This window comes from Stegodyphus dumicola, chromosome 12 (assembly GCF_044657685.1).
Source record: "Stegodyphus dumicola isolate Sdum_Otavi_A_Nest chromosome 12, ASM4465768v1".
Taxonomy (NCBI): domain Eukaryota; kingdom Metazoa; phylum Arthropoda; class Arachnida; order Araneae; family Eresidae; genus Stegodyphus; species Stegodyphus dumicola.
Window position 1 is genome coordinate 66,097,342 of NC_140779.1, and position 25,320 is coordinate 66,122,661.

The following is a 25,320-nucleotide window of genomic DNA, read 5'->3' on the forward strand; positions in this document are numbered from 1 at the left end:
TAAGAACCAGAAAGGTAAATCAGAAAAAATCAGAAAGGTATTAAGAACCCAAACCAGAAAGGTATTAAGAACACAAAGAATATGGTTCTTCTGCTGCTTGCTGTCCTGTTTTAATGCAGGACGTTCTTAAAGTAAACTTCATGAAAATCTTAAGCAAGCAAATTTTGTTTCACTCAAAATATTTGAGGAGAAGAGCTTTACGAAACTGCTTCATAAAGAAGTTCATTATGCTGCGCCAGAAAAGTTATTTTATTTTTATACTTCAAATATCTATTTTCAGTTATTATTATGGGATATCTATTCTCCTTTGGTGGACGACTGTAAGATTGATGATCCAGAGATCTCACTTTACTGATATATGAGATGGATAGCGAAGGTACTAAGTAATGTTATAAATATCTGTAGAAATTGCCAGAGGAAAAACAGATTCCCTATGAATTTCTTACTGCCTATTCTCCCCTATGGAAGAAAATTGAGAAAGCAAATAATTGCGTAATAGATTTGGGTTTCGAAAATGTCTGCCAAATATAAGTACAGAAATCCGCAAATAAAATGAAAATTAACAAGCATATGCTTTGTTTTTTCATTCTTCGCAGCGTGCCTTCGTATTTTAGGTCTTGTTTGTTTAAGTTGTATAAAATTTTATGTTGTGATAATTTACCGTTATGCATATGTTGTGCCATTAGTGTTGTTGTTAATTCTGTATATTATACCCATTTTACAGCTTATAAATATTTATTATTTTGACAGCTTTTGTATGTATATACCCATTTTTACAGCTTATAAATAGCTTCGGTAAAGCTGCAGGTAACAAATTTCAAAATTTATGACAAATTTAGCAAAACATTTTAAGCCTACTGCAAAATATTGGAAAATTTTAAAATTTATAGACAGACCTCGAGTCTGAATTAGCTGACGTTACATCAACAGTAATGCAAAACAGAAATATGCAGAAGTAGTCCTTTTTGCATAAATCTTGCAAACATTAAGTTTGATGTTGTTGGTAAGTATTCAGAAGAGTCAATGTTTGATTCAACAGCTAAATCATGCTAAAACAGTTTACTATTTTCGTATAATTTTTATTGTCCAGATGGTGACATTCTCAAATCTGTGTTTTGGAGTACTTTTGGTCTGGGCTTGCTTTCGTTTTAGTCCAAAGGACAGTACATACGAGGCAACCAAAACATTTTATAGCTATTACAGGTAATTTCCAACTATTGCTGTCAGGAATAGTGAAACTACATTTTTCCTTTGCATAAATTAAACTACCATTTTCAGAAAAGTTCTAGCACTGATATTTTTACTTTTTGCTTTCTGATATTAAAGCGTACGAAACTGGATGTTATTGATTCATCTGATATGCATTATAAGTATAAACGGCTTAGAAAGAGTTCCTCGTAAACCCACTAGATAGCACGTCTGTGCCTAAAAGCACACTATTTCTGCTAGTGTACTTAACCTATACTAGTGGCATGATGAAGGAAATTGAGGGTAGAAAGCTGATATCAAGCTGTAAATTAATTTTAAAAACATTTACAGAATCATGGAACTTAATGCAGCAAGTTTGTGGTGATCAGGCGTTGTCGAAAAATTATACGTTTGAATGTAGTTGCAAGTTTGGGGAGGATAAGGTTTCCTTGGAATGTTATTTCCTATCAGACCGAGCGCCCACCAGCGGCCGAGCGGTAGAATCGCTGAACACTGGTAGTTCGGTCCGAGGTTCGAATCCCGCGAACGGGCTGGCTGCATGGGCGATTTCGTGGTTTTCCCCATGTGTAACGTGTATACGAGCCAGTTTCCCTTAGAAAGTCCTCCACGAAGGCATCCCTCCTCTTAGGCAGATAGCCCTCGAGGCTTTGCCATAATCACACACACACACACCTATCAGACCGAACTTCAGCAGCTTATACTACTAGATATGTAAAATGAGGAACGAATAGGGATATATTGACGTCAATGGGAATGAATGTAACCAGAAATTCCTTAATGACATAAGGAAGCAGAAGCTTAATGGATATATATTCCCTCCCAAACTGATAGAGAAATAGGTGGTAATCATAAAAAGCAGTTACTATCGAACTGTCAGAAAAAGTCAAAAATGATCTCAGATTAATTTTCATCATTATTGCAGAAGATGAAAGTTAGGGCTTCGAATGTTGCTCTTAAACAAATTTACAATAGTCTGAATTTACTAACTTCGAAGATAGTGAAGTGAGAATTATCGAAGACAAAAGAATGTTGTCCGCAAATGTTTATGTAATAGGTATGGTACATTATGAATTTATGCTTTAGGTATAGATAGACCACGACTTCAATGCTGAGGTTTCTCAACTGCATCAGGCAATTGGGCGCTGGCGATGGGAAATAGGAAATGATTGGTATCGTTAAAGAACTATCTGGGCAAACATCATATATATGCTGTTATAAATCTATATTCACACTATTTGTCGCTGTACGTTTTCGTTTGTATCCCAGTGTAAATATGCCGCTAAAATGGGCTGTAACAGAAAACTGCGTTGAAACGCCTAGCAGAAGACGTTCTCGTTACTTATTTTCGAGACTTCCAGAAACGCCTGGTGCGTAGATAATAGACACTACTTTGGACAGGATTGAGTTATTTAACTAGTTAAAACTCAATTGTGGCGCTCTCATTTAAGAGTGCGCACCGTTTTGTGTCGCCAGAATCGAGACATGACGAGTATATTCGTCAATCACAGAGTAAGTTGCGCTGGTAAGATATTGGATGAAAAAGATGGGTTTATTTTATAAAATTGAAAATTTCTATTACCAATATTTACTTATTTGATTAACATAAGCATATATTATATACATATTAAACTAAAAACGCAATAAATTATATTAAATATTATACATATAAAAGTAAGAATTTAAGTTCCTGCTGTGGACTGATATTCAGCGAAACAGGGTACTATACACAATGGGACTTCGCAAATCGAACCTTGGTAACGCGATTCCTTCCTGATCTTACGTTTGTAGCAATGCGAACACCTTCGCGTAGGGTTGTTTTTTTTCGATGTTCCGAGTACATAATCCGGAACATCATTCCCGCCTAATTGGCTTATATTAGGTCTAAATGGCCGAGCTTGTGTCGATTTCTTTCTTTGAATTGGATACGTCAAAAAAGAATCTTCAATAAATTTGAGCAAAAAGTTGATTCGCAATAATGTTCTATTATTTTTTTATATAATATGAATGCATTCAGACACATAATGTCTAAGAAATGGAGAAATATCTTTTTGTACTACTTTTTTAATCGTTTTCTTGCTGTGGAGTACGCTATGATAATTCCATCGCTCATATCCACTCCACCCATTTTTTTATTATAATCAATCACTAGCTCAGGTTTCTTTGTTATTATTTTTTTTTCTGTTTCTATTACGTTGTCATTATGTACTTTTTTTTCTGTTTCTATTACGTTGTCATTATGTACAGTACTTACTAAATAAACCTCCTTCTTATCTTTCCATTTCATTAACATAATATACGCATGACGTGTGTACTCGTCAATACACAATATTATGTCGCTTCTCCATAAAGAGTATACTCGTCAATTGCAGTTAACTGGTTAACTTATGTCAAATTGTAGAGTACAATCTGCCTAAAATGAGGTATAACCTCGCGGAGGACATTTTAAAGGGAAGTGGTTGCTATTCACGTTACACAATGGGAAAACCTCGAAAACACCGATGCAGCCAAACCCGTTCGCTCCGATTAGAACTCGGGTTGAACTACCAGTGTTCTTCGGTTTTACTTCTTGGGAGTTGGTTGATACAAGATTCCCTGATGGGATCAAAACGTTTTATTTCGAAGGATGAATATATTATTTTTTATAACATCTGCACTTTTTCTGGCAAAGGCAGTATTTAGTGTCATATTTCCAAAAGTTTCATTTTTCCTTTACCATCAAAGGGTTTCAGTAGAACAAAGTATGTAATCTCAATATGTAAATATATTTACTAAACTTCTGCTTCGAACTTTTTTTTATTATATTTTCTTTTGACCGTAGATAATAAATTTAAGTTTCAAAAACTTATACATTTATCAACTGAAAAAAAAAGATTGTTTATACATTTTTAAAATTAAACCCAGTAGGGAAATTAGTAGGCAAAAATAAGATAAAATAACGAGTTAGCGTGCATTTGTTAAAGTTTTTAAATGCTTGTTATAGTTGTATGACAGAGGTACAAATAAATGGCTGCATTGTAAGCGGCAAATTTCCAAGTAATTAGACATGATTAATATATTCTTTTGTGAAAACACAAAAGCAGATTTCTAATTTCGGTTTGCCGCTTTCAAGATAATACAAAGAAAGATAAAAAGATGCCGGAAGACTTAAAGTGTCAAATTAAATCCTAATTAACAGCGTGGGAGCAAAAATGAAAAGAGATGGTGTATGAAAAATGTGTTTACTAAGATTCAATAGCAGAGAGTCTTCCTTATTTTTAAACAAATTGTCTCTATTCAAAAAAGGATTATTATAATTAAAGTTTCGGAATTTTTATGCCGCTAGCACATATTCAGAATTTTGTTTTCATTATACGAATCCTTATTTATTTAGCTTTAGCTCTACGTAAGAGCATTTCTGAACTTGATTCACTGTGCAAATGACGTGATGTATTTTGGACACTTTGAACCATTTTCATGCATAGGATAATAGGGAATCTCAAAATGCTTTGTTAGTTCTAAAACCTTATATTCACGTAATGATTAATAACAGATTATTTCAGTCTAAATTTAGCTTTCATAGCTTTTAATGTATAGACAAAAAGTATTCTTTGGTAAAGTAATAATAACATAACAGTGTTTGGGAAATATTTTCAAAAACTTAATCTTGTATTTATGGTAGTAAGGAAATATGGCAAAACCAGCAATAAAAATAATAATCGGGTCTAGAACGCCGTCGCCATTTCACCGCGGCCGTTTCGCCGTCACGACATATTTTTCTTTACATGACTATATTTTATCTTGACGTATTATAATACACGTATTAAATTTATTTTGTTTAATAGTTATGTTTACCATTTTTATGAAGGTTGCTTTTAATATATATAGCTATTTACAAGTATGAGATATAAAGAAATTACACATAGTTAGTTGGGAAATTAGGTCAGTATCAAAGAGAACTGAGAATAAACTTTTAATATAATAAAAATTATATTATCGATTTTAAAATTATGCGGGTACAATATTCACATGATTCGTAAGGTATGATGATTTAAAATGACTAACAAAATTTCTTCTTTGTTTGGTTTTTCTCTAAGAACTTCAGTATATTTCGAAAGATAAATGAAGCCACCCTTTTCAGTAGCAATTAATTTTGGTCATGCGCATTAGTTCAGTCTTCTTAACTACGCAGTCGAAAGGTCTTTAGTGACATTTGTTGAGCAAATAAGAAAGCAAATTGAAAGTCTTGATATAAAGCATATAATTATTTTTGGTATTAAGTGGACTGTAGTTAAAATCCTTTTTTAACCAATTTAACATAATTTTATATGATTATAAATGTATGTATGGATGAATTTGATAAGGATAACTTATGGAGGATTTCAAAGAAATACAGTCTACTAGTTGAAGAAGTTTATTGAGCAATAATTTCTGTTGTTGTTATTTGTTCTGTTGCTAATGCTCACTTGTTTGACCTAAAGTCAGCCCAAGCCCACAAAGTTCCTCGTTGAAAGGAGCGCAAGTTACGCCTTTCGTTGGCAACAGCCTTGAGTACCTTACAGGTGACGCGCACACGCTATACATTTACACACGGTGCGATTTAACTCAGTTCCGTCCCATTTTTGATGAAGAGCACCCAGGGGTCGGTCCAAGTGTCCTCCACCCCTCTATGATCAACCTATTTGTTTTAAATAACCATTTTTAATTAGATAGTCTTTCCTATAAGCCTTCATTCCCCTAATTGTCAGTGCCAGAATATTTAAATTTGGTAGAGCGCGTGAAGAAATGCAAATTCTACGTTGAAGAAAGAGTTTAAAAACCGAGTTTCATTAGGAAAGAGGAAGAGTTACGCTACTGCCGTCACCTCTGGTGTTTAAGCGTCTGTACCGAGAGTTATTGCTGGTCCGTGTGGCTTTATTGAATAAACGTGCTGCCACTAGTTTTTGACGGGAGTTTAAGAAACGAGATTTAGCTGAGCCCTGTAGTGTAGTTATATTACTTGTACATATCTTCCAATCTTTAGTTTCGTTACCGGAATTTCAGTTACCACCCAAGAAGTGGCAGAGTTTTTTAGCATCGAGTTGACGCACTGTAAATTTTAATGAGTTAATAATGGGTACTTTTAACCCTTCTCCTGTGCAGTTACTACTCTTCCAGTTTTCACACATAAGTGAATCTAGTGGACTCTACAAACCTCTTGAGAGAACTTTCAGCTTACCGAATATTTAGAGTGCCCCTATGCCGCACGGACCCTATACATTTACAAACATCCATGCTTTCTCCGGGATTCGAACCTGAGCCTTTCAGGACGGCAGTCAGCGACGCTAAGCACTACACAGGTTGGGCGGCGCAATGAGTTTTGAAAGATAATTTTTAAAACCACTGAAACACCAACAACGCCTGATGTTTCTTCAGAAGAATATTCCCCTTAAGCTAATAAGGATTTCATATAATTAAGATCTAATTTATTCCAAAATTGGCTTATTGCTAGTTCAGTCATAGTTTTTTTTAAATAAAAAAACGGTATTTTTAAACAGAAAAAAGTATTGTTACTGAAGTAAATGCTTTTATCATAAACCATTTGCAAACTTACTGATATGTTATTGTCACTTATTTCAGTTGTTTGACAGAACAGGCCCACGAAATTCCTCGTGACAAGAGTGCAAAGTTGCGCCTGTCGTTAGCAACAGCCTTGAGCATCATACGGTTGACAGTAGGACTTTACTCAGTTTCGCCTTAATTTTGATGAAGAGCACCCTGGTGGGGGACAGGTCCAAGGGTCTCCCCCTTCTTTTCCTACCAACAACCTTTCCAGAGGACTTTTGGTTCGCTGCATATTTCGAAAACCCCCAAGTCGCGCACACGCTATACACTTACAAACACCCATACTTTCTCCAAGATTCGAATCCGGGACCTGCGGTACGGCTGTTGTCGCTAACTACTACCCGATTCGGTGGTTTTTACTGATATAATCATGCTATTTGCATGCACTTAAACACATTTTTTTTTCTCGCCACAGGTTTTTAATAAATTTTACACCGTTGAACTTAAAAAGATATACTTTCACTAGGATTGTTTACTTTAGGGAAATAAAAGACTAAATTCACGAGTCAGGAAATTTCTCTGAAAACCCACACTTTATTTATCCATAGTTTTAACAAGCAATTTAACGAGGATTAATTTAAAAAGAAACAGGAGGTTAAATAAACCTTTCTTTATCACTAATGTTGCCTGTGTTGACATAGTGTGTTTACACAAAATCAGTTGTTTTAAGACATGGTAATTTCCTCCTCCTCGTAATTCTGCTCCATGAGAGAAAAAACTAAATTTTTTATAAAATAAAAATTATGGATGATAAAAATAAAAACTATAGTTAGATAGTTTTTCCTATCATTCTTGTTTTAAAAGAAGCAGAAGAGTATTTTATAGTTTGTGAAAATATTAAAACTTTGTAATCGACATATTTTTAGATGTCAAAATTTTAAAATTATAAATATCAAATAGTAGGCTGTTCAATTTTAATCAAGCAATCGGAAATAGCTTAAAAATTAATAATACTTTTTTAATCATACCGACAAACAGCGCGAGTGATCTAAGCTTATGAAAATCACATAAATAATTCTGTGTATATAATATGTTCTGAACATATTTTGTTACTTATAGCATCGCAGCAAACTTTCCTAAAAATATCGGCGATATAAAATATAAAGGATATATTTTTTAATTTAAATCAGCTAACTATTCTATTATTAAAAAAAAATAAATTATTAAAAATGTGTTATTATTTTAAAATTGTTATCATTCGTTAAGGATTTGCAGACTGGTTAAATTTAAAAAATGAATTAAAGATCGTACATTTTATTTTACGTTTCCACGAAGTATGCGTTTCCATATCCATAAAGTTAGGAAAGAAATATTTCTGAAATTGTTAAATAATTGCAAAATGCTCTATTAAAAACATAATTTTCTAGGGCAATTAACTGCATTCTTATGTCTTCGGACTGTCGTTTTTTGCTTATTAAATGCATAGTTGTACAGATGATAAACTACCTATCCGTTCCTCAGCCCGGCTGCACGTAATAAACCCGAAAACGTTTTTCTAATGTTATCCGTAAGCATAAAAATCTAAAGTATAATCAATAAACTATTGACAAAGATTTGGAGTATAACAGTGTTCTTACCTTTGAAGTATCAAGATCAAACGAATCCTGCATCCCAATTTCGTCACCATAAAAGCTAGACATTGATCCAGGAAGAACAGAGAGTAGAAAGAATCCAGCCATATTAGACACTTCACCAATCTTGCTGGCCAATCTCATCGTTTCCACGCTTCCCAGATGCCAGACAATCATCGGAGAAACCGGAAACTGGGCCCAGAACTTCTCAACTTCTTGTACTTCTTGGCCTATTTCTTGTATACTGCCATTAACCACTAAATTTATGCTGGCGTCCACCAAGTCTATGAATGATGGAAGAGTTATATATGATAACGAATCCATTATGACTTTTAAATGTTCCATAGTTGCATGAGACACCATGAGAACTTTTCGTGTGCTGTTGACGCTGTATTTGTCCAGCACGTACCTCCACTGGTGAATGGCAGAGGCTACATGAGCTTCATCTACAACATGAAGGTTTTCTAAATGTTTCATGTAGAAGCCATCAACTCCTTGCGACAGCCAGAATTCCATGACTTCCCTCATTTCGCGCTGCAAATGTGTATTCGACCAGTTTAAGTACAGGTGATTTCCGAATGTTCGATGTGGTGGCGTCCAGCTCTGATCAGAGTAGTCTGGATTTGATTCTAAAGGTGGCTCTTCCTAGAAATACAGAAAATTGCGATAAGAATAACACCTATGAAAATAATAGTTGGCGAAATTTTTTATTTTAGACAGTATCTGAATTCTTTCTTTGAAAATAATTATGTTTCTTGGGGAAAAAAGTCTTTGATGATATAGTTCGACCGTCTCAAGCCCAACCCTGGTTGGCATTCTGCCAAAACACATAGACTCGTCCAAAAGGGGCGGTATTACTTGCTGCGACGTGAAATGTCTTCTGGTCTCCGGAAAGAGCTATGCTGGAGGGAAAGAAAGTCCCCATCCTTCCACCCTATTTTGAGAATAATTCGGTCCGAATGGCGCATGCGTGTTTGCGTTAATGGTCGCCGATGAGATGGTAGAACTATAATTGCATTTATTTATGGATTTTGTAGCTAGAATAATTTTCTTTTTTTAAATAGTTGTGATAAAAGTGCATATGGACTTTTCGGTTTATTGAGCTATTTGGTAGTGAAAGCTGTATAAAATATTGTTTTTAGAAAGCAGTTACAACCGTTATGCAGAAGGAATGAAATAAGACTTGTGTTTAATGGTATTTGTATGAATTAGTTTAAGCTAAATTATTTTTCAAACTAGCTTGTACGTCTTAGTTTACTATGTTCATAACACTTTCTCACCTTTTGATTGCAAGATAGATAATTTAGCAAATATCTTATCGTTAGAATTTCTACTGATACAGTAGTTCTGTTCAAGGTTGAAAATAAAATATCTCAACTATCTTTTCTTTCTTATCATTCCAGTTAGCCATAGAAAATTAAATTTCAGAATTAAAGCTTAATGAAATATTTTTTGGATACGTCTTTTTAGTTTAGAAACAGCTGAAATTCTTTGTATATGTATGTATCTCACATAAGTATGTAACTATACTCATATATGACGTATAAAGATTAAGTAAAAAGATTTAAGACTGTTTTTTTGTTTTTATTCAGAATCAGATGATCTTGTGCATCCTTAGTGTTTTTCTTTCTATAAAAGAAACTTTCACAGTTCATATATTTTTCACAATGTTTTATAAAACAATAAGGAAAATGAAATTTATTTATAGACCGTTATAGGAGTGATGTCGTGGTGTTTCTCAGTGCCTTTTACTGAAGGAAAGCTCTTTCTTTACAGTAGTCTTTTAAATTTTGAAAATACTCAGTATTCTTTTACTACCTAGTGATATATCAGGGAGTCAGAGCTATATCAGGGAGATTCAAAAATATCTGGCAAATATGCAAAATCAGGTAGAGAAAACCGAAATTGAGGTGTCGTTGAGAGTTAGATTAAAGCATTTTGTTGACGCAAATGCTCATATCCCGTGAGGATTTCAAGTGCTTTCCATCCCTGCCTGATCGTATAACTTATCGATATGCAATTTATATATGGAGCTGCGGATAGAAAAGGAGCAGCTGACCAAAGCAAGTATTCGGGTATCGTTCTCTGTACATCTTTTGAACAGTTACTTCCATTTAGCCACAGCTCCATAGATAAAAAACAAGTCGGGGAGTAATTTCTATATTAAAGAACATGTTTTTTATATAATCTATAACACGAGAGAAAATTAGCTACTTAAAACATTCTTTCTAAGAGGATTAACGTAAAATTTTACATTTATATGTATGTTTTTTAAAGCTAGGACAAGACCCAAACTGTCAACGTCCTGTTTGCTTAAAAACACTGTGAAAATAAACATAAAACGTACTTTCTTAGTTTCAGACAATTCAATTTAAATGAAGCTAAAGTAAAGTAGCAGACGATATCACGGCGAAGGTAAAAATTTATTCTTACAAATATTAAAAGAAAAGGAAAAAAAAAAGAAATTTTTAAAAAAGTTAAAAATTTGAATAATATCATCTGTAATTTTTAAAAAATAGTTTTTAATATAGTATTAATAAATATTTATTACGCATCATTGAGGGAAAATGTTTCATATAATTACTTCTCCGTAAAAATTTATTTGAAATTTAATGTTAAAAATAGCTGTGGCAATGAGATATATTCCGCAACAGAAGAAGCGGAAGAATGACCTTGTTGTTTACATTAGATATACTTAAGTCATATGATCTCTGAGGTCATCTGCATTGTTTGTTTACATTAGCTATGCATAAGTGACGTGATCTCTGATGTCATCGGTATGTATCCATGGACCTTATAAGAAATAGACTAATCCAAACGGGTTTTCTCCCTCGTCTGAGGCGTGACCGGCTGTCACCTTGATCACATCCGGAGGAGTAGGGAAGACTTGCAGAAATTTAACATTGGTTGCCTATTGCAGAGTGTATAATTGTCAAGAAAAAGCTGGTTGTAGCGCCTCATTTCACAAATTACAATTTCTCCATATTTTTATTTTTGAAATTGAGATTGATTTTTAAAAATTTAGCATATTTATCAAGCATAATTAACGTTCCAAATAATTATAAAGCTATTGCATGCTTTCACTGCTAAATATTTTTTTAGCTTTTCCTCTGCTGTAAGGAAATTTGTAACTACTTCTTTTAGGAAATAATATTTTAAATCTGAACTAATAGAAAATTTCAAACAAGCAATTTTCTCTTGCAATTTTTATGCTTTTTATTGGTGTAAATGAGTAAAAAATACTAAAATATTTAAAAACGAATTTTCGAAAATTTTGTTTAAAATTCTAAATTGTGCTGCTTTTTTAAAACTATAGATGAGTATTATAGCATAATTTCTATAAAGGAATTTTATTTCAATTATATTTCATAATACATCATAGTGATAAACACTTTTGATTGCTTAAAAATTTTTATACATTTAATTCTAATATTTAAATTGTATTTAACCGTAATAATGAATTTTGCTTGTATTTTATAGTGATTATTTTTTAAAATTTATTTTTAGTTCTTCATAAGATTTTTTTTTATTTACTGTTAATTTAATTTATTAGCCCAAAGAGGCGGTAGACTACAAAGGCTGTTAGTTTTGAAGCGGCATTTTGCGCTGTTTTACTATAAATGTCCGTGTCTCCTTGCAAATTGTTGTTACCAAATATTATCGCCCTGTATTATATGTAAAGAAATGAAATAATGAAGAAGCTGCATGAATGCATGTATGTTTCTTGCACTGTGAAAAAAACGACAATATCTAGAGCCATCAAATTTTGAATAATGTAATCCTCCACCCGAACATGGGCATCTGGACGGTCGAATTTCGAATTTGTTTTAATCAATTTCATATTTTGTAAAACTTTAACGAATTTTTGATCAACAAACTCAACGAGTTCAGAGCGAGCACTGTACGTAAAATAACAGTTTTATCTCCAGTGCGGAAATTCTAAAGATATGCTGTTTTCAAATGTATGTGGTTTACGGGCGAAGAACATGATATTTAATAAATATATGTAACACACAAAATTTTTAAAAAAGGGTTCCTTTTGGGCGTAATATAAAATCTGAGTGCTTCTAGATTTTATTTTATCTTTTTTCTTTCCCTTCATTACGCTCAGAAAATTTTATGCTCCGAAATTTATGAATTATTAAAATAACTAATCCACTTTAATGGTAATAATTTAATGATCATATAATCAAATAAATATGATCTTTTCGTAATGTTATTATAGTATGGAAAATCACTGCCTGAAAATGTTCATTAAATTTTTAAAAAACATTATCAGATCTTATTCAATTTTACCTTATTTATTTCAAAGCATCACGTACTATCAATCTTATTTAAATTTACTTTATTTTTACGCAAAATTAAGTTCATAAATTTTGTGCTTAGAGTTTTTATCGTTTTACCAAAGTAAAGGTGTTTGTACAAAGAATTACGCGTTAAAAAAATGCGCGAAATGCAGTAAAAATTGCTTTAATTAGATATATTAAATCCTATTTGAAAAAAAACTGTGACTTTCATAATCTCATCACTATACAACGTATCACATTTAATAATTAAAAAGAGTTATGTGATACAAACGTCATAGGTTTCAATGTTAAAGTAAACCAGATCGTCCCTACTCTTTCTTGCCGACATGTCGGTGACGCACGCCCCGCCCACTGGGTTAGTCTATTTCTTATAAGGTCCATGGGCTGCACTTGCATTACATTCAGAAAATTACATTCAGAAAATTTTATGCTCCGAATTTTATAAATTACAAAAATAAATATTCCACTTTAATGTTAATAAGTTAATGATGATATAATCAAATAAATGATTGTTTTGTAATGTTATTATAGTTTTGAAAATCACTGCTAGAAAATGGTTATTAAATTAAAAAATATATATATATCAGATTTTGTTTAATTTTACCTTATCTATTTCAAAGCATCACGTACTATCAATCGTATTTTAATTTTACGTTATTTGTACGCAAAATTAAGTTAATAAATTTTGTGCTTAGAGTTTTTACCGTTTTACCAAAGTAATGATGCTTGTACAAGAATTACGCGTGAAAAAAATGCGCCAAATGCAGTAAAAAGTGATTTAATGAGATATATTAAATCCGGTCATAATCTCATCACTATACAACTTATCACATTTAATAATTAAAGAGAGTTATGTGATACAAACGCCATAGGTTTCAGTGTTAAAGTAAACCAGATCGTCCTTAATCTTTCTTGCCGAATGTCGGTGACGCGCGCCCCGCCCTCTGGGTTAGTTTATCTCTTATAAGGTCTATGAATGTATCTCATTTACTATAACAAAATCCATAAACCACATTTGGCGTTATTACCGCTAAAAAGAATGATGCCAAATTTCAAAACGCGAAAACATGTAAATTCGTATATATCTTAGAAAGTTTTGAATAAAAAACTCTAGTTTTTTGCAGGTATGCTTGGAAATACGCCTATTTTAAGATGTCAGTAAAAATTATATAGGTTATAATTGAAAATTTTTTCGAAAAATTTATAAAAATTACTTAAAAATACAAATTTAAAAAATAAATCATAAAAAAATGAGTGAATTTTATTTGGAATTTAAATTTCGAAATGCGAAAGGAAGAATCCAAAACATTTCATAAAAATGAGATATTAATAAATATATACCAAAAGCAATTAACATTGAGGAGCTAAAATTTTGAGAGCTCATTTTTTAAAAACTACTCTGCGATTTTTACAAAACTTTGTAGTTTGACGTAATTTGAATCGTAGGATCGCAATATGTAAAAGAATTGGTATGTTACTTCAGAAAAAAGTCCGATTTTGTGTCAAAATACCTATGTTAGAATAGTGCTATATATAAATCTAATATATATCCTAAGTCGCGCTTTCGAGACATGAAGAACGCAATTTGAATTTCGTCATTCGGCCCAGTAGAACGGGAGATATAGAACTGCCCCATTTTTATTTATTTATTTATTTATTTTTGCGCAGTGTATATAACAGTCGCATCTCTTTGTTTTCTTATGAGTTGTTAATATTGCTAGCCGTAACGGCAATGGATAGCTTGCGTGGACATGCTTAGCGGATCATTCGTCTGTTATGTCATTGAAGTATCTGTAGTAGTGAAATGCTGTGTCACGGCTAAGTTACGGTAGAAAATGAAGATGCCCAATGTAGTAATTCCCACAAATATGTAAAAGCATTTTTTGTGGTTGACCACAGCTGTGTGGGCATTCAGTCATTCTTTAATTTCAGTGTGATCTGATATATAATGACTAAAATATGACGGCGTTTTAAAAGGAATTACAGAATATGAAATCATACGCTAGAAAAAAATTCTGATGTGGATAACACTTGATTTCGCTGCATGGCCTATTAAAATTATACACATTTTTACTGCATTTGATTCAAAATTATTTCCTCGAATTTCATTAAAGATATATATCAATTAAGTTCGTACTTCGCGGCCAGGTAAAAATACATAAAACTCAAAACATCTTCATTAAAAACAGTAAAATAGGTAAAAACATTAAACACCAAGTAGAGTTAAAAACAGTTAAAAAAATTTACAAAAAATTTAGAAATTCTACGCTAAAACAAGCAATTTGGCCAGCGGGCAGGAAGACATATTATTTGGTGCACAAAACTTAAAGTTTACTTTTGCTCTCACTTGGCAAAAATACACTGAGCTTAGTGTAGCACCTGATTTAATTCCCTATTATATTAAGAGTTTCAAATGTAAACAAGCGGGATTTCTTTAAGCTTAGTAGCACTTAAACACTTTTAAATTGTTTGTAATTCTACAGCTATTACATGCAGATTAACTAAAGGCATAAAAACCTTAACCGGAACATAAGAACAATATAATTCAATCACTTTTAAAGCAAATAATGCACAATTTACCAAAATATGAGAATAAAATCTAAGCTCACCGAGTCGGATAAAATAAGTGCATATATATATATATATATATATATTTGGTGCATACATACACTTTTGGTGCTGCTGATTGCAACCAAAAAGGGAGGTGAACATCTACATGTTATAGCAGTCCCATATACAAAATTTTAACTTTTTGAGACTACTCCTTTTTGAGTTATGCGAGATACATGCATACGCATGTACGTACGTGTACATACATACAGACGTCACGGAAAAACTCTCTTCTGAATTCATTTAAAATCCATTTTGCAATCCGTTTTGTGAAAAAGAGCCCTTTAATCTGTCCGTACGTACAGCTGTCACGCAGAAACATTTTTAAAATGGATTCGAGATAGGGCAAAATGGGTATTTTCGTTGAAGTATGATACCCGAAATTATCGCGATTACACTACCTCCTTTACTTCTTACAAGGAAGTAAAGAAATAAATAAATTTTACATTGATAAATAATGTTGGTCTTTTAACCATTCTTACAGTTCTACTTCCATTAAAGCTATTCTAAAAATCTTCAATTGGAGAATTAGATATTTTGGAAGCTTCAGCATGCATCAACGTCTTGTGATTTTACTCAATAATTTCAGCTGCAATAAAGTTTTGTGAATGTCCTTAAAAGTCTAGTTTTGATTCCTTTTATATATATTTTTCTCGACATATGTAATTGCGATAAGTAGTTTTTCTATTTTATTTACTCCATTTAAGTGCTATATAGCGTAGGATAGTTTAAATGCTATATAGCTTAGTATAGAAGAATAGTATTGGTAATGGCATAGGACAGATTTTCAAAAACAATGTAATCCCGGGATTAATATTTTTTTAGCTTAAATTTGTCTTTCCATTTTTAATTTTATTCCAGCTAAAGTGTATAAACTGTAAAACATACTTCTATCTATAATTCAAAGAAATTTTTATTTGAAAATATTGCTGCAACAGCAAATGTTAAAAAAATATGTACTGAGAAGTCTATATTTGTGAGGCACGTTAGATATGTGTAACAAAGCAGTGTTCTGCTGAATTTATACATACTAATACATACATGATTATTTAAATTTTAAAGTAGAAATTCTATAAATTATGAGATTCCATTCCATAATATGTAAAAGAAGAGAGAAAAATTCTTAACCGAAAACAAAACATGAAACTAATCTTCGCTGTTGTTATAAAAGGAGAGCGAAATTTGACCTGTTCTACTTTAGCTTAAAAATTAGAGAGATTATTTGGGATTAGCTTGCTACCTTTCAACTCTTTTTTCAGAGTCTCCTCCGTGTAGGATTCCTCATTGACAGAGTAAAAAAAAAGCTAAGTTAGTTCCTTTTTGGTAATTGGACACGTACCATTATTTTTCCTTCTAACACTGAAAAAAAGGAAATTTGTTTTTTGTTTAGTTCCTCATAGATGAGAAAAATGTGAAAAGTATTTTTTCCATCCTCTTTCACTAAAGCTGCTTAAAAAAGTAAATCAATAAAATAAAAGCCAGAGTATTAAAAAGATAAAAACTGAATCAAAGCTAAAGTCATTTTAAAAAAATCACACGAACTCGGTTTGGAAGCTCATTGAGATGAAACGGAGAACAAAGAAAAAAGTGTTTTTGAATTTTGTTGAAGTAAAGTTGAGTGCGCTGAAATTTATTTAATTAAAAGTGAGTTTTTATTCTTAATAAAAGTCTTTTATATTTATTATATTCGTTTATACTTCAGTGGCTCATGTGTTTTAGAGTAAAAGTTAATTCCTACGAAATGAGGAATACATTTCAGTGTTTTTCGTAAAAATATGAAAATATTTAATTCTTGCTAAAAATATCTTCAAAGCTACATTATATTAATTATTTCTAATTCGATCCAAAATCAAAAGAATTAGTAAGGAGTGACGATATCAAGACAGCTTATTTATTTTGATTGATTAAATTTACGCTATAATGTAATATTCTATTTAATTTGATTTCATTTCGGTATTTAATACTTTCCTTTTACCAGATACGTTTATCAAATCGCGAAGATATTGGATAGCATATTCCAGAGAAAATAATAAAAAAAAAGTGTAAAAAAATCTGACAGGCTTCAGTTTTTAAATTAAGTCCAAAGGGACACTTTTTTTTTAACGTTTTGTGTGTTAACTTTATTTATTAAATAATATCATGTTCTTTGCACTTAAACCATAAAATTCAGTTCAATAGCAATGTCGCAAAATAATTCTAAAATGAGCCTATCTTTAGAATTTTCGATGCACAGTTCCGCGGCGCTGGAGCTAAAAAGGCTTTTCCCCCGTAGAGTGTTGCCATCGCTCGCTTTTAAATCGTTGAGTTTGTTACTCAAAAATCTTGGTCAGTTGTTAGTCAGTAATTAGTTAATTGTTATAGTTATTATTGCGAGTTAATAGTTCAGCGTGAGATCGGAGAGATTTCAAGGTAGCTTTCTCTTTAGATGCGCTTTGAATTGCTTTGAATTTAACGTTCTTAATGGTTTGAAGCGTAACTACTGATTGTATTGTGTGATACTGTAAACATCTTTGTGTATGTTTCTGAGGAAAATTCCAGAACCCTGAAAAAATTTTTTTGGTAAAAATAAGTTTTATTAATCTATAATCGAACCTGTGTGCTTTCAATCTGTAAAGAACCCGTACGCACTCAACATTATTTATTGACATATTTATTTAATTGGTTCATGATTGCATATAAAAGTGTAACTGGTGAGGCTTGGATACTGGAGATTGTTAACTTGTGTTGCTTACAGTAACGGTGTACAGTCATTGGGTCATTTTGAAGCAGGAGTACGTGAAAAAGGAGCATTGCCCTCGCCGGGACTCGAACCTGGACCTCTCGAATACGCGCCGAGTGTACTACCGTTACACCACAAAGACATGCTGAAAGGAAGGAGAAAACACCTTATAAGGGAACCAACCAGCCGACTTGTTCAGTGCTTTGTTTTTTGTACTTCTCACGATGAGTGAGAAGAGTGTGCCTGTCTTTATTGCGCAACGCACTATTTAAAGCTACTAACTGCAAAACCATGATATCAGAGATGAAATTAATTACAAATTCGGGTCCAGTTGGGGAAAAATATTTTCATGGTCAAGACTGAAGGTTTGATGTAATGAATTGAAGCAAGGCTACGAACGTGATGCACATCAAACTCATTCTCATTATCTTCGCTGAATGGTCATAAGAAAAGCTGCACGAGTTTGCATTTCTCGATTGATTCAAATTCATTTTGAAGAAGATGGAGGAGTTTCTATGCATAAAATCGTCACTTGTAACATAACGTGGATGCATTTTTACACCTCAGACATCAAAGATCATGTGTGATGTTTTCTTCTTCCTTCCAGCAAGGGGTGGAGGAGAAGGAGACTCCGAGAAAGCCGAATTCTATTGTCTATGGCGAAAGTGTTAGTTATGGGTTCTCTAGGACTGAATTTTGACATGTTTGAGTCCCTCACAGAAGCTCTTGAGGGCGAGCGATTTGAGAAGGATCAAATGGAAACATTCGTGCGCAACTTGTTAAAGCGAATAGCATTATTCTACAAGATTTTAAGTATATTAACTATCTGTTCATCATCGACAGACAGTACATGACTTCTCCACTGTAGTTAGGAGAGGTCATGTACCTTACTAAGGTTCTTCGGTTTGTTGTCCTTTTTGGCCAGATAGTATTTTGTACTAGTCCCATTCTGTCAAGTCTTTTTCTATTTTTCCGTACTGAAAGAGTTCTATTAATTTTTTTATTATAGTTTGCTCGTCCATTAAATACTACACTGTACCTCTGTAATGGGAATTCTATGTTTCCCAGTTGATGTTTTGCGGAATTATTCCTAAAATCAGAAAAGTTACTTAAATTTTGCATACCAATATATATTTACGCTATTTCCTGCATGGAAACGAAATATAGTTATAAATGCGTTAACTTGAATATCTCTATTTTTTATATATATCTTATGTTCGAGAGAACAAAAGGTGTTTTTCGTATGAAATGTTTAATTTCAGAAGAAATATCTTTCCATGCATTTTTTATATACATATATACATATATATTTATATAATAAAGTATATATATATATATATGCGCGTAAAGAGGGGTGTAAAATATTCAAATATGAAAAAAGTATTGCATTTAGAACTGTAGAAAACGGCAAAGAGCAAGCATAAAGCGTAGAAATATCTTTTATGAAATTCTTTGCCCACATAAATGCATTTTATACTTCTTAAATTCACTGTTGTGGAACAAAATTCACGAAACGGATTTTAAACTGGAACCTAAACGTATATTCTACAGAAATAAGTGTAGGAAACTAAACTCCGTAAAATAAATATATTTTATTGGAAAATGTAAACCTATTTCAAAACAAAGAGAATTTAATATGTGACAGTTGTTTTCGCATTCTAAGTTCTCTTTTTATAAGTTTATATTGCATTACTTCTTTTTATAGCATCCTTTTTTACATAATTTCTTTCGTTACACTTTTGGAAACCACTATGTCCGCTCTTAAGGCGTTGTATCTAGCATATTTAGTTGATTATAAGCTATGTGGTTTGATCCATAACGCTTTCTCGTTGATTTAGAAAATAAATCTGTTGTTGGTTTTCATGTTTTAAAATAACAGGAAGCAATGGTTGATTTCAGTGTTCCGATCGTTCACTTTTTAAATAGTTCAGGGTTTCTATAGATCTATCTATAGATCTATCTATTTCTATATAATCAAAGATCAAATGTAAATACAGGAAGTTACGACGTAATCATACCGCACTACAGCTCTCAGTTTTACATAGATTATACATAGTGGTGTGGAACCGACTGAACCGACCTGACTTTTCAAATGTTTCTGTACACCTTACCTACAAAATTTCTCACCCAGCCTTTATTTTCGTAATTGCTTGTCAAAGATACACACTTCCAATTGCAAAAGATTTTAAAGAAGCAAACTGACGTTCTTATATTAAAACAGTCTGATGGGGATACCACGTGACTTCCTTGTACGGCCTATTAAATTATGTACATTTTTTGCTGCATTTTATTTAAACTTATTTCATCGAACTTCATGAGAGATATATTTCTCATTCAATGAATTCAGTTCTCACCTCGCAGCAAGGTAAAAACACATAAAAACTTAAAACACTTTCAATAAAAATTGTAAAATACAGAAAAACATAAAACACCAAGTAGAGTTAAAAGCTATTAAAAACAAATTTTACAAATAAAATTAGAGTTTGAATGAATTAAAATTAGGCAGAAACTTAGATTTTTGACCCCACTCGGAAAAAAGACACTGAAAATTATATAGAAACTGAATTCAATATTTTATTAAGTTTGAAATATAAACAAACCACTGCTCTGTTAGGCCAAATTAAACAGTTGTTAAATTGCTGATCCTTCTACAACTATTGCATGCAGGTTAACTAAAGGCAGAAAAAACTTAACCGGAACATAAAAACAATATAATTCAATCACTTTTAAAGCAAAAAATTCACAATTTACCAACATATAAGCGTAAAACTCTTAGCTCACCAAGCCGAGTAACAAAGGGGTTGTACAACATTTTCAACGTTCTGAGGCCACTTGTTCACGTATAACCCACGAAAATGATCCCCAATGTTAAAATGAAATACTGTCAACTTTTGTGACGGGAGTCAGACATTTTGTATTTGATTATCATAAATAAAACATCCTAACTCTCTAAAAAGGGCTCCAAGCAGCTTCCTTACTTCTTCAGTATTTCTGCTTTAGTTCAGTACTGCTCTAAACAAGACAGCTTAGGATCTGCTATTGTGCTCAAAACATTGATATGCCAAAGCATGCAAGGCTCCGCTCATGCATCGCTAAATGTAACATATAAAATATGATTCAATACATGATTTCTAAATTATTTTGAGGACGTTACCTAAATAATGTTACTATTTTCAATTTGGAAGTCTGCTCCATACTGATTGAGTAGAAACTCAACATGGCCTTGAACCTGGGCGAATGGGATAACCATAGAGACAGTTTCTGAGTTTTTTCCTATGTGCCAATTTCTCTTAAAAGCTCTTCCACGAAGGCATTTCTTCTTTGGTGTGTTTTAAATCGATCATTTAACTAACCAATTAGAAAACCCCATGTGGGCAATCTCTGCAAGCACATTTGTTGGCTACTACATTTCAAATGAATCATCATAAAGAAATGTTAAATTGTAACTTTTATCTTGATGAATTATGATTAATTTATATTCCTTTCATAAGAATAAAATACTTTATTCAATAAAAGGTAATTTTAACTCCATCCGCTAACCGATAATGTTACAGAACAATACTTAACGCTATATCAATAAATATCATCTAATCAATAAACTTCATGACATGCATATCATTGTCATTTAAGACCGAGCAGATTTTTAAAAGAATTAACAGAAGAAGCATTCAACCAAAGATTATCTGAAATGGATCCCCCTTGATCGATCTGCAGTATCTCATACTCACATTAATCAAAATAATGTCGAGTTATGCGAGAAACTGGCGGTTGAAAAGATTAAAAGCAATGGACATAATTCGACAAGCCATTTATCCTTCGAGGAAATTTATCTTAACAACCACATTTCCGTCCATTACCTCGTCACTTCTACAAAATATGCCGTTATTTGCTTTTAACTTTAGCTTCAGTGAAAGATACTGTCATTGAAATAAAAGTCACTATTCTAGATCGTTAAAGCTGGTACATAAGTTTAGCTTCTTAAACCCCGTTGAGAGCCACCGATTTCTACCGATTTATCAATCGACAAATCGCTCAATTTATCGCTGAATGTAACTTTCGAGTGCTGTATGTGAATGGCGATATATTCATCTTTGCTTTTATGTTGACTCATGTATCCTGATGTATAAATATTACTAATCCTTAGACTTGCATGGATTTTTCGAAGTCGTTCTTTTTGCAGATAAATGCTGCTCTTCACTATATCCATATTACTTTGACAGATTATATATCGAAGAAAGTGAGAACAAGTTATAAGCGCTATATGCGTTATAAACGCTTCGTTTCGAAATGTGATACACCGTAAAAGCGAGAATATGTTATAAGCGTTATATGCATCATTTGAAAAGTGATCCGACGCAAAAGTGAAGGTACGTTTTAAGTACCATATGCATTACAAGCGATATACGTTATTGTTCCAATAGCAAACATTCGAAAACGGGATGTTTTTCAGCGTTGTAAGCAACATAAAATTAAATTATAAATATGCGTTATAAACGTGATAATATGTTATATGCGTTATAAACGTGATTGATAGATTTAAATGCTTACAGAAATTTACAGCAGTAGCTATTCTATTAACAATTCTAACACAGGAGTGGCCAAATTCTAAATATATAATTAACAACTATAATAATCACATATAATCAGCTTTTGATTTGAAAAGTGATATTCCCTAAAAAAAGATTCCAAGCAAAAGAAAGGATGGAGAACAAGAATCCATCGATGCTAAAAACATAAAGATACTTATATGTCTTAAAATCAAATATGCTTTATGTACAGTGATAACGTCAACGGCTTAACCTTAATTTCTTTCGCCCGTTTTCTCCGCGTGTAACTGTTCTCCGATTACACCTCCATTTTCAAATTTATATTTAATTCCTAAATGTGTTAGGCTTCCCTGAGAAAAATCGTGAAATGAAATTTTACAACAAGCTTATATGGCACATGGAAATAATACCTAAAAATGAAAAACATCCATAACAGATTGTTTTTTTGAATAAAAAATTCCTTTCATTTAACTGCATTATGTTTTCCACTGGTGTTCAGACTAAGCGACCCCAATCAAACTCTGAGAAAAATAGTTAAATAATTGTTATAATACAACCATTAATTGGAACACATTGGAACACACAGGCCAAATTAAAAGTCCCAATGAAATTATAGAAATCCACAAGAACTCAGTTTCATGTATAAAACACAGTCTCGAAAACGGTTTACTTAAATAGTGGATATTTGGAGAATGTGCTGTAAAACAGGACAGTGCTTTTTACTTCCTTGAACGAAGTAAAGGAAATACAGTAAGACCCCGCTTAACGCTGTTTCGTTTAGTGCTGTTTCGGTTTAACGCTCTTTTATTTAAATTGTGGGATTCCCCGAAATTGCACGCAGCGTTACGCTTTCCGGTATCCGAAGCAGTTTATCTGTGTTTCTTCCGATGTTATACGAACGTATTTTCATCATTTCAAACATTTGTTGACGTTACTGCAAGTATAAATTTATATAATATAACGGTTGATAAAGTGACAAATCTTATGATTTTTAGTTTTTATCATGGGTGATAATAAAAAAACACGAAAATAAAGCAAATAAAGCAACTAGAAAAAGCATTTCACTAGAAACTAAAATGCAAGTGATTAGAAGATTAGATACTGGTGAACATCAATCTCAAATTGTTGCAGCATTGAATTTGTGAACTTCAACAATAAGGACTATTCTTAAGAATAAAGAAAAAATAATTTCATCGGCAATTGCAACTACGGCAAGCTCTGCAACTAGATTTACCCATTCTAGAAATAATACAATAGAGGAAATGGAAAAACGACTTTCTATATGGATTGACGACGAAAATTGAACGCAATATGCATTAAGCCAATCTATTATAATGGAAAATGCAAGAAGAATTTTTAATTACATTCAGGTTGAGGCAAGTGACACAAGTGAAGCTTTCGTTGCAAGTCGAGAAGGGTTTAAACATCGAAATAATCTTCATAGCATACAGATTACAGGAGAAGCAGCAAGTGGTGATACGAAAGCGGCGGCTGAATTCCCAGCGACATTAAAAACAATCATTGAACGAGGAAACTATCCTCCAAAGCTGGTTTTTAATGTTGATGAAACAGACCTATTTCGGAAAAGAATGCCCAAACGAACATTTCTATCCCGTGAAGGAAAGCTTGCACCGGGATTTGAAGCTTCAAAATATCGCTTAACACTTCTACTGGGTAGTAATGCAAGCGGAGATTTCAAATTAAAACCACTACTTGTTTATCATTCCAAAAACCCAAGAGCGATGAAAGGATTTTCCAAATCAACTTTACCTGTAATTTGGCAGTCTAATAAAAAATATTGGTTAACTATGAACATTTCCCAGAATGGGTTCACTGAACATTTTTGCCCGTCTGTCAAACGCTATTGCGAAATTAAAAAACTCGAATCAAAAGTACTACATTTAATTGATAATGCGCTAAGCCATCCAACGAATTTATCTTACTTAATAACATGCATTCCAGTCGAAGTGGTTTTCTTGCCACCTAACATAATTGCCTTAATCCAACCAATGGATCAAGGCGTTATATCAAATTTTAAGGCTTACTACCTGCAGTGAACATTTAGACAGATGTTAAAAAACAGACGAAGAAGAGAAACAATAAATAAGAGAATTTTGGAAAAACTTGCACTAACATGAATGCTGTAGAAAACATAAACCTTTCTTGGAATGAGGTAACAGAAAAATCTTTGAAAGGGGAGTGGAAGAACATTTGGCCAGATCTAAGAAAGAGCGGTGACACTGGACACTCTGTCGATATGAATGAAATAGTGGAAGAAATAGTGGAATGAGCGAAACAAACCGGTTTAGATGAAGTAATTTTGGAAGATGTTGAAGAAATAGTGCAAGAAATAGCAGCAAGTCTTTCTAATGATGAGCTCAGGGAATTAGCGGACCAAGAAGAAAATAGTATTTATTATTCAAAAAAATTGAAAGTAGTGATTCTGAAGAAGAGCAAAAAGAACTTTCAACAGCATTTCTAAAAACCAGTTTGACCACTATAATAGAAATTATGGACCAATTTATTGAAAATGACCCACATTTTGACAGGAGTTCAAAGGCAAGACGGGATGTTATGGATGCCTTATCCACTTAACAACTTTTTACAGAGAACAACAGGAAAACGCAAATTACATTAGATACCTTCTTGATAAAAAGGCAGAAAATGGGAAATGCAGAAGAAACTGAATGACCTGAAATGTAAACATACTGACTTAGAATTTTATTTATTTTTATATGTATATTCGTTTATTATGTTTCTATATTTGTAAGAAATAA

The 25,320-nt window shown here is 32.5% G+C and overlaps 1 protein-coding gene across 2 annotated transcripts in view; it reads right to left on the minus strand.

Annotated features, from left to right (window-relative positions):
• LOC118197836 (maltase A2-like) overlaps window positions 1-25,320 on the minus strand; it is a 343,781-nt gene that overhangs the window by 81,181 nt on the left and 237,280 nt on the right. For both annotated transcript variants that reach the window (XM_085806509.1, XM_085806512.1), the window contains one exon: window positions 8,367-9,005. In XM_085806509.1, the coding sequence (XP_085662635.1) occupies window positions 8,367-9,005 (639 nt within the window). The remainder of the gene's footprint in view (window positions 1-8,366; window positions 9,006-25,320) is intronic.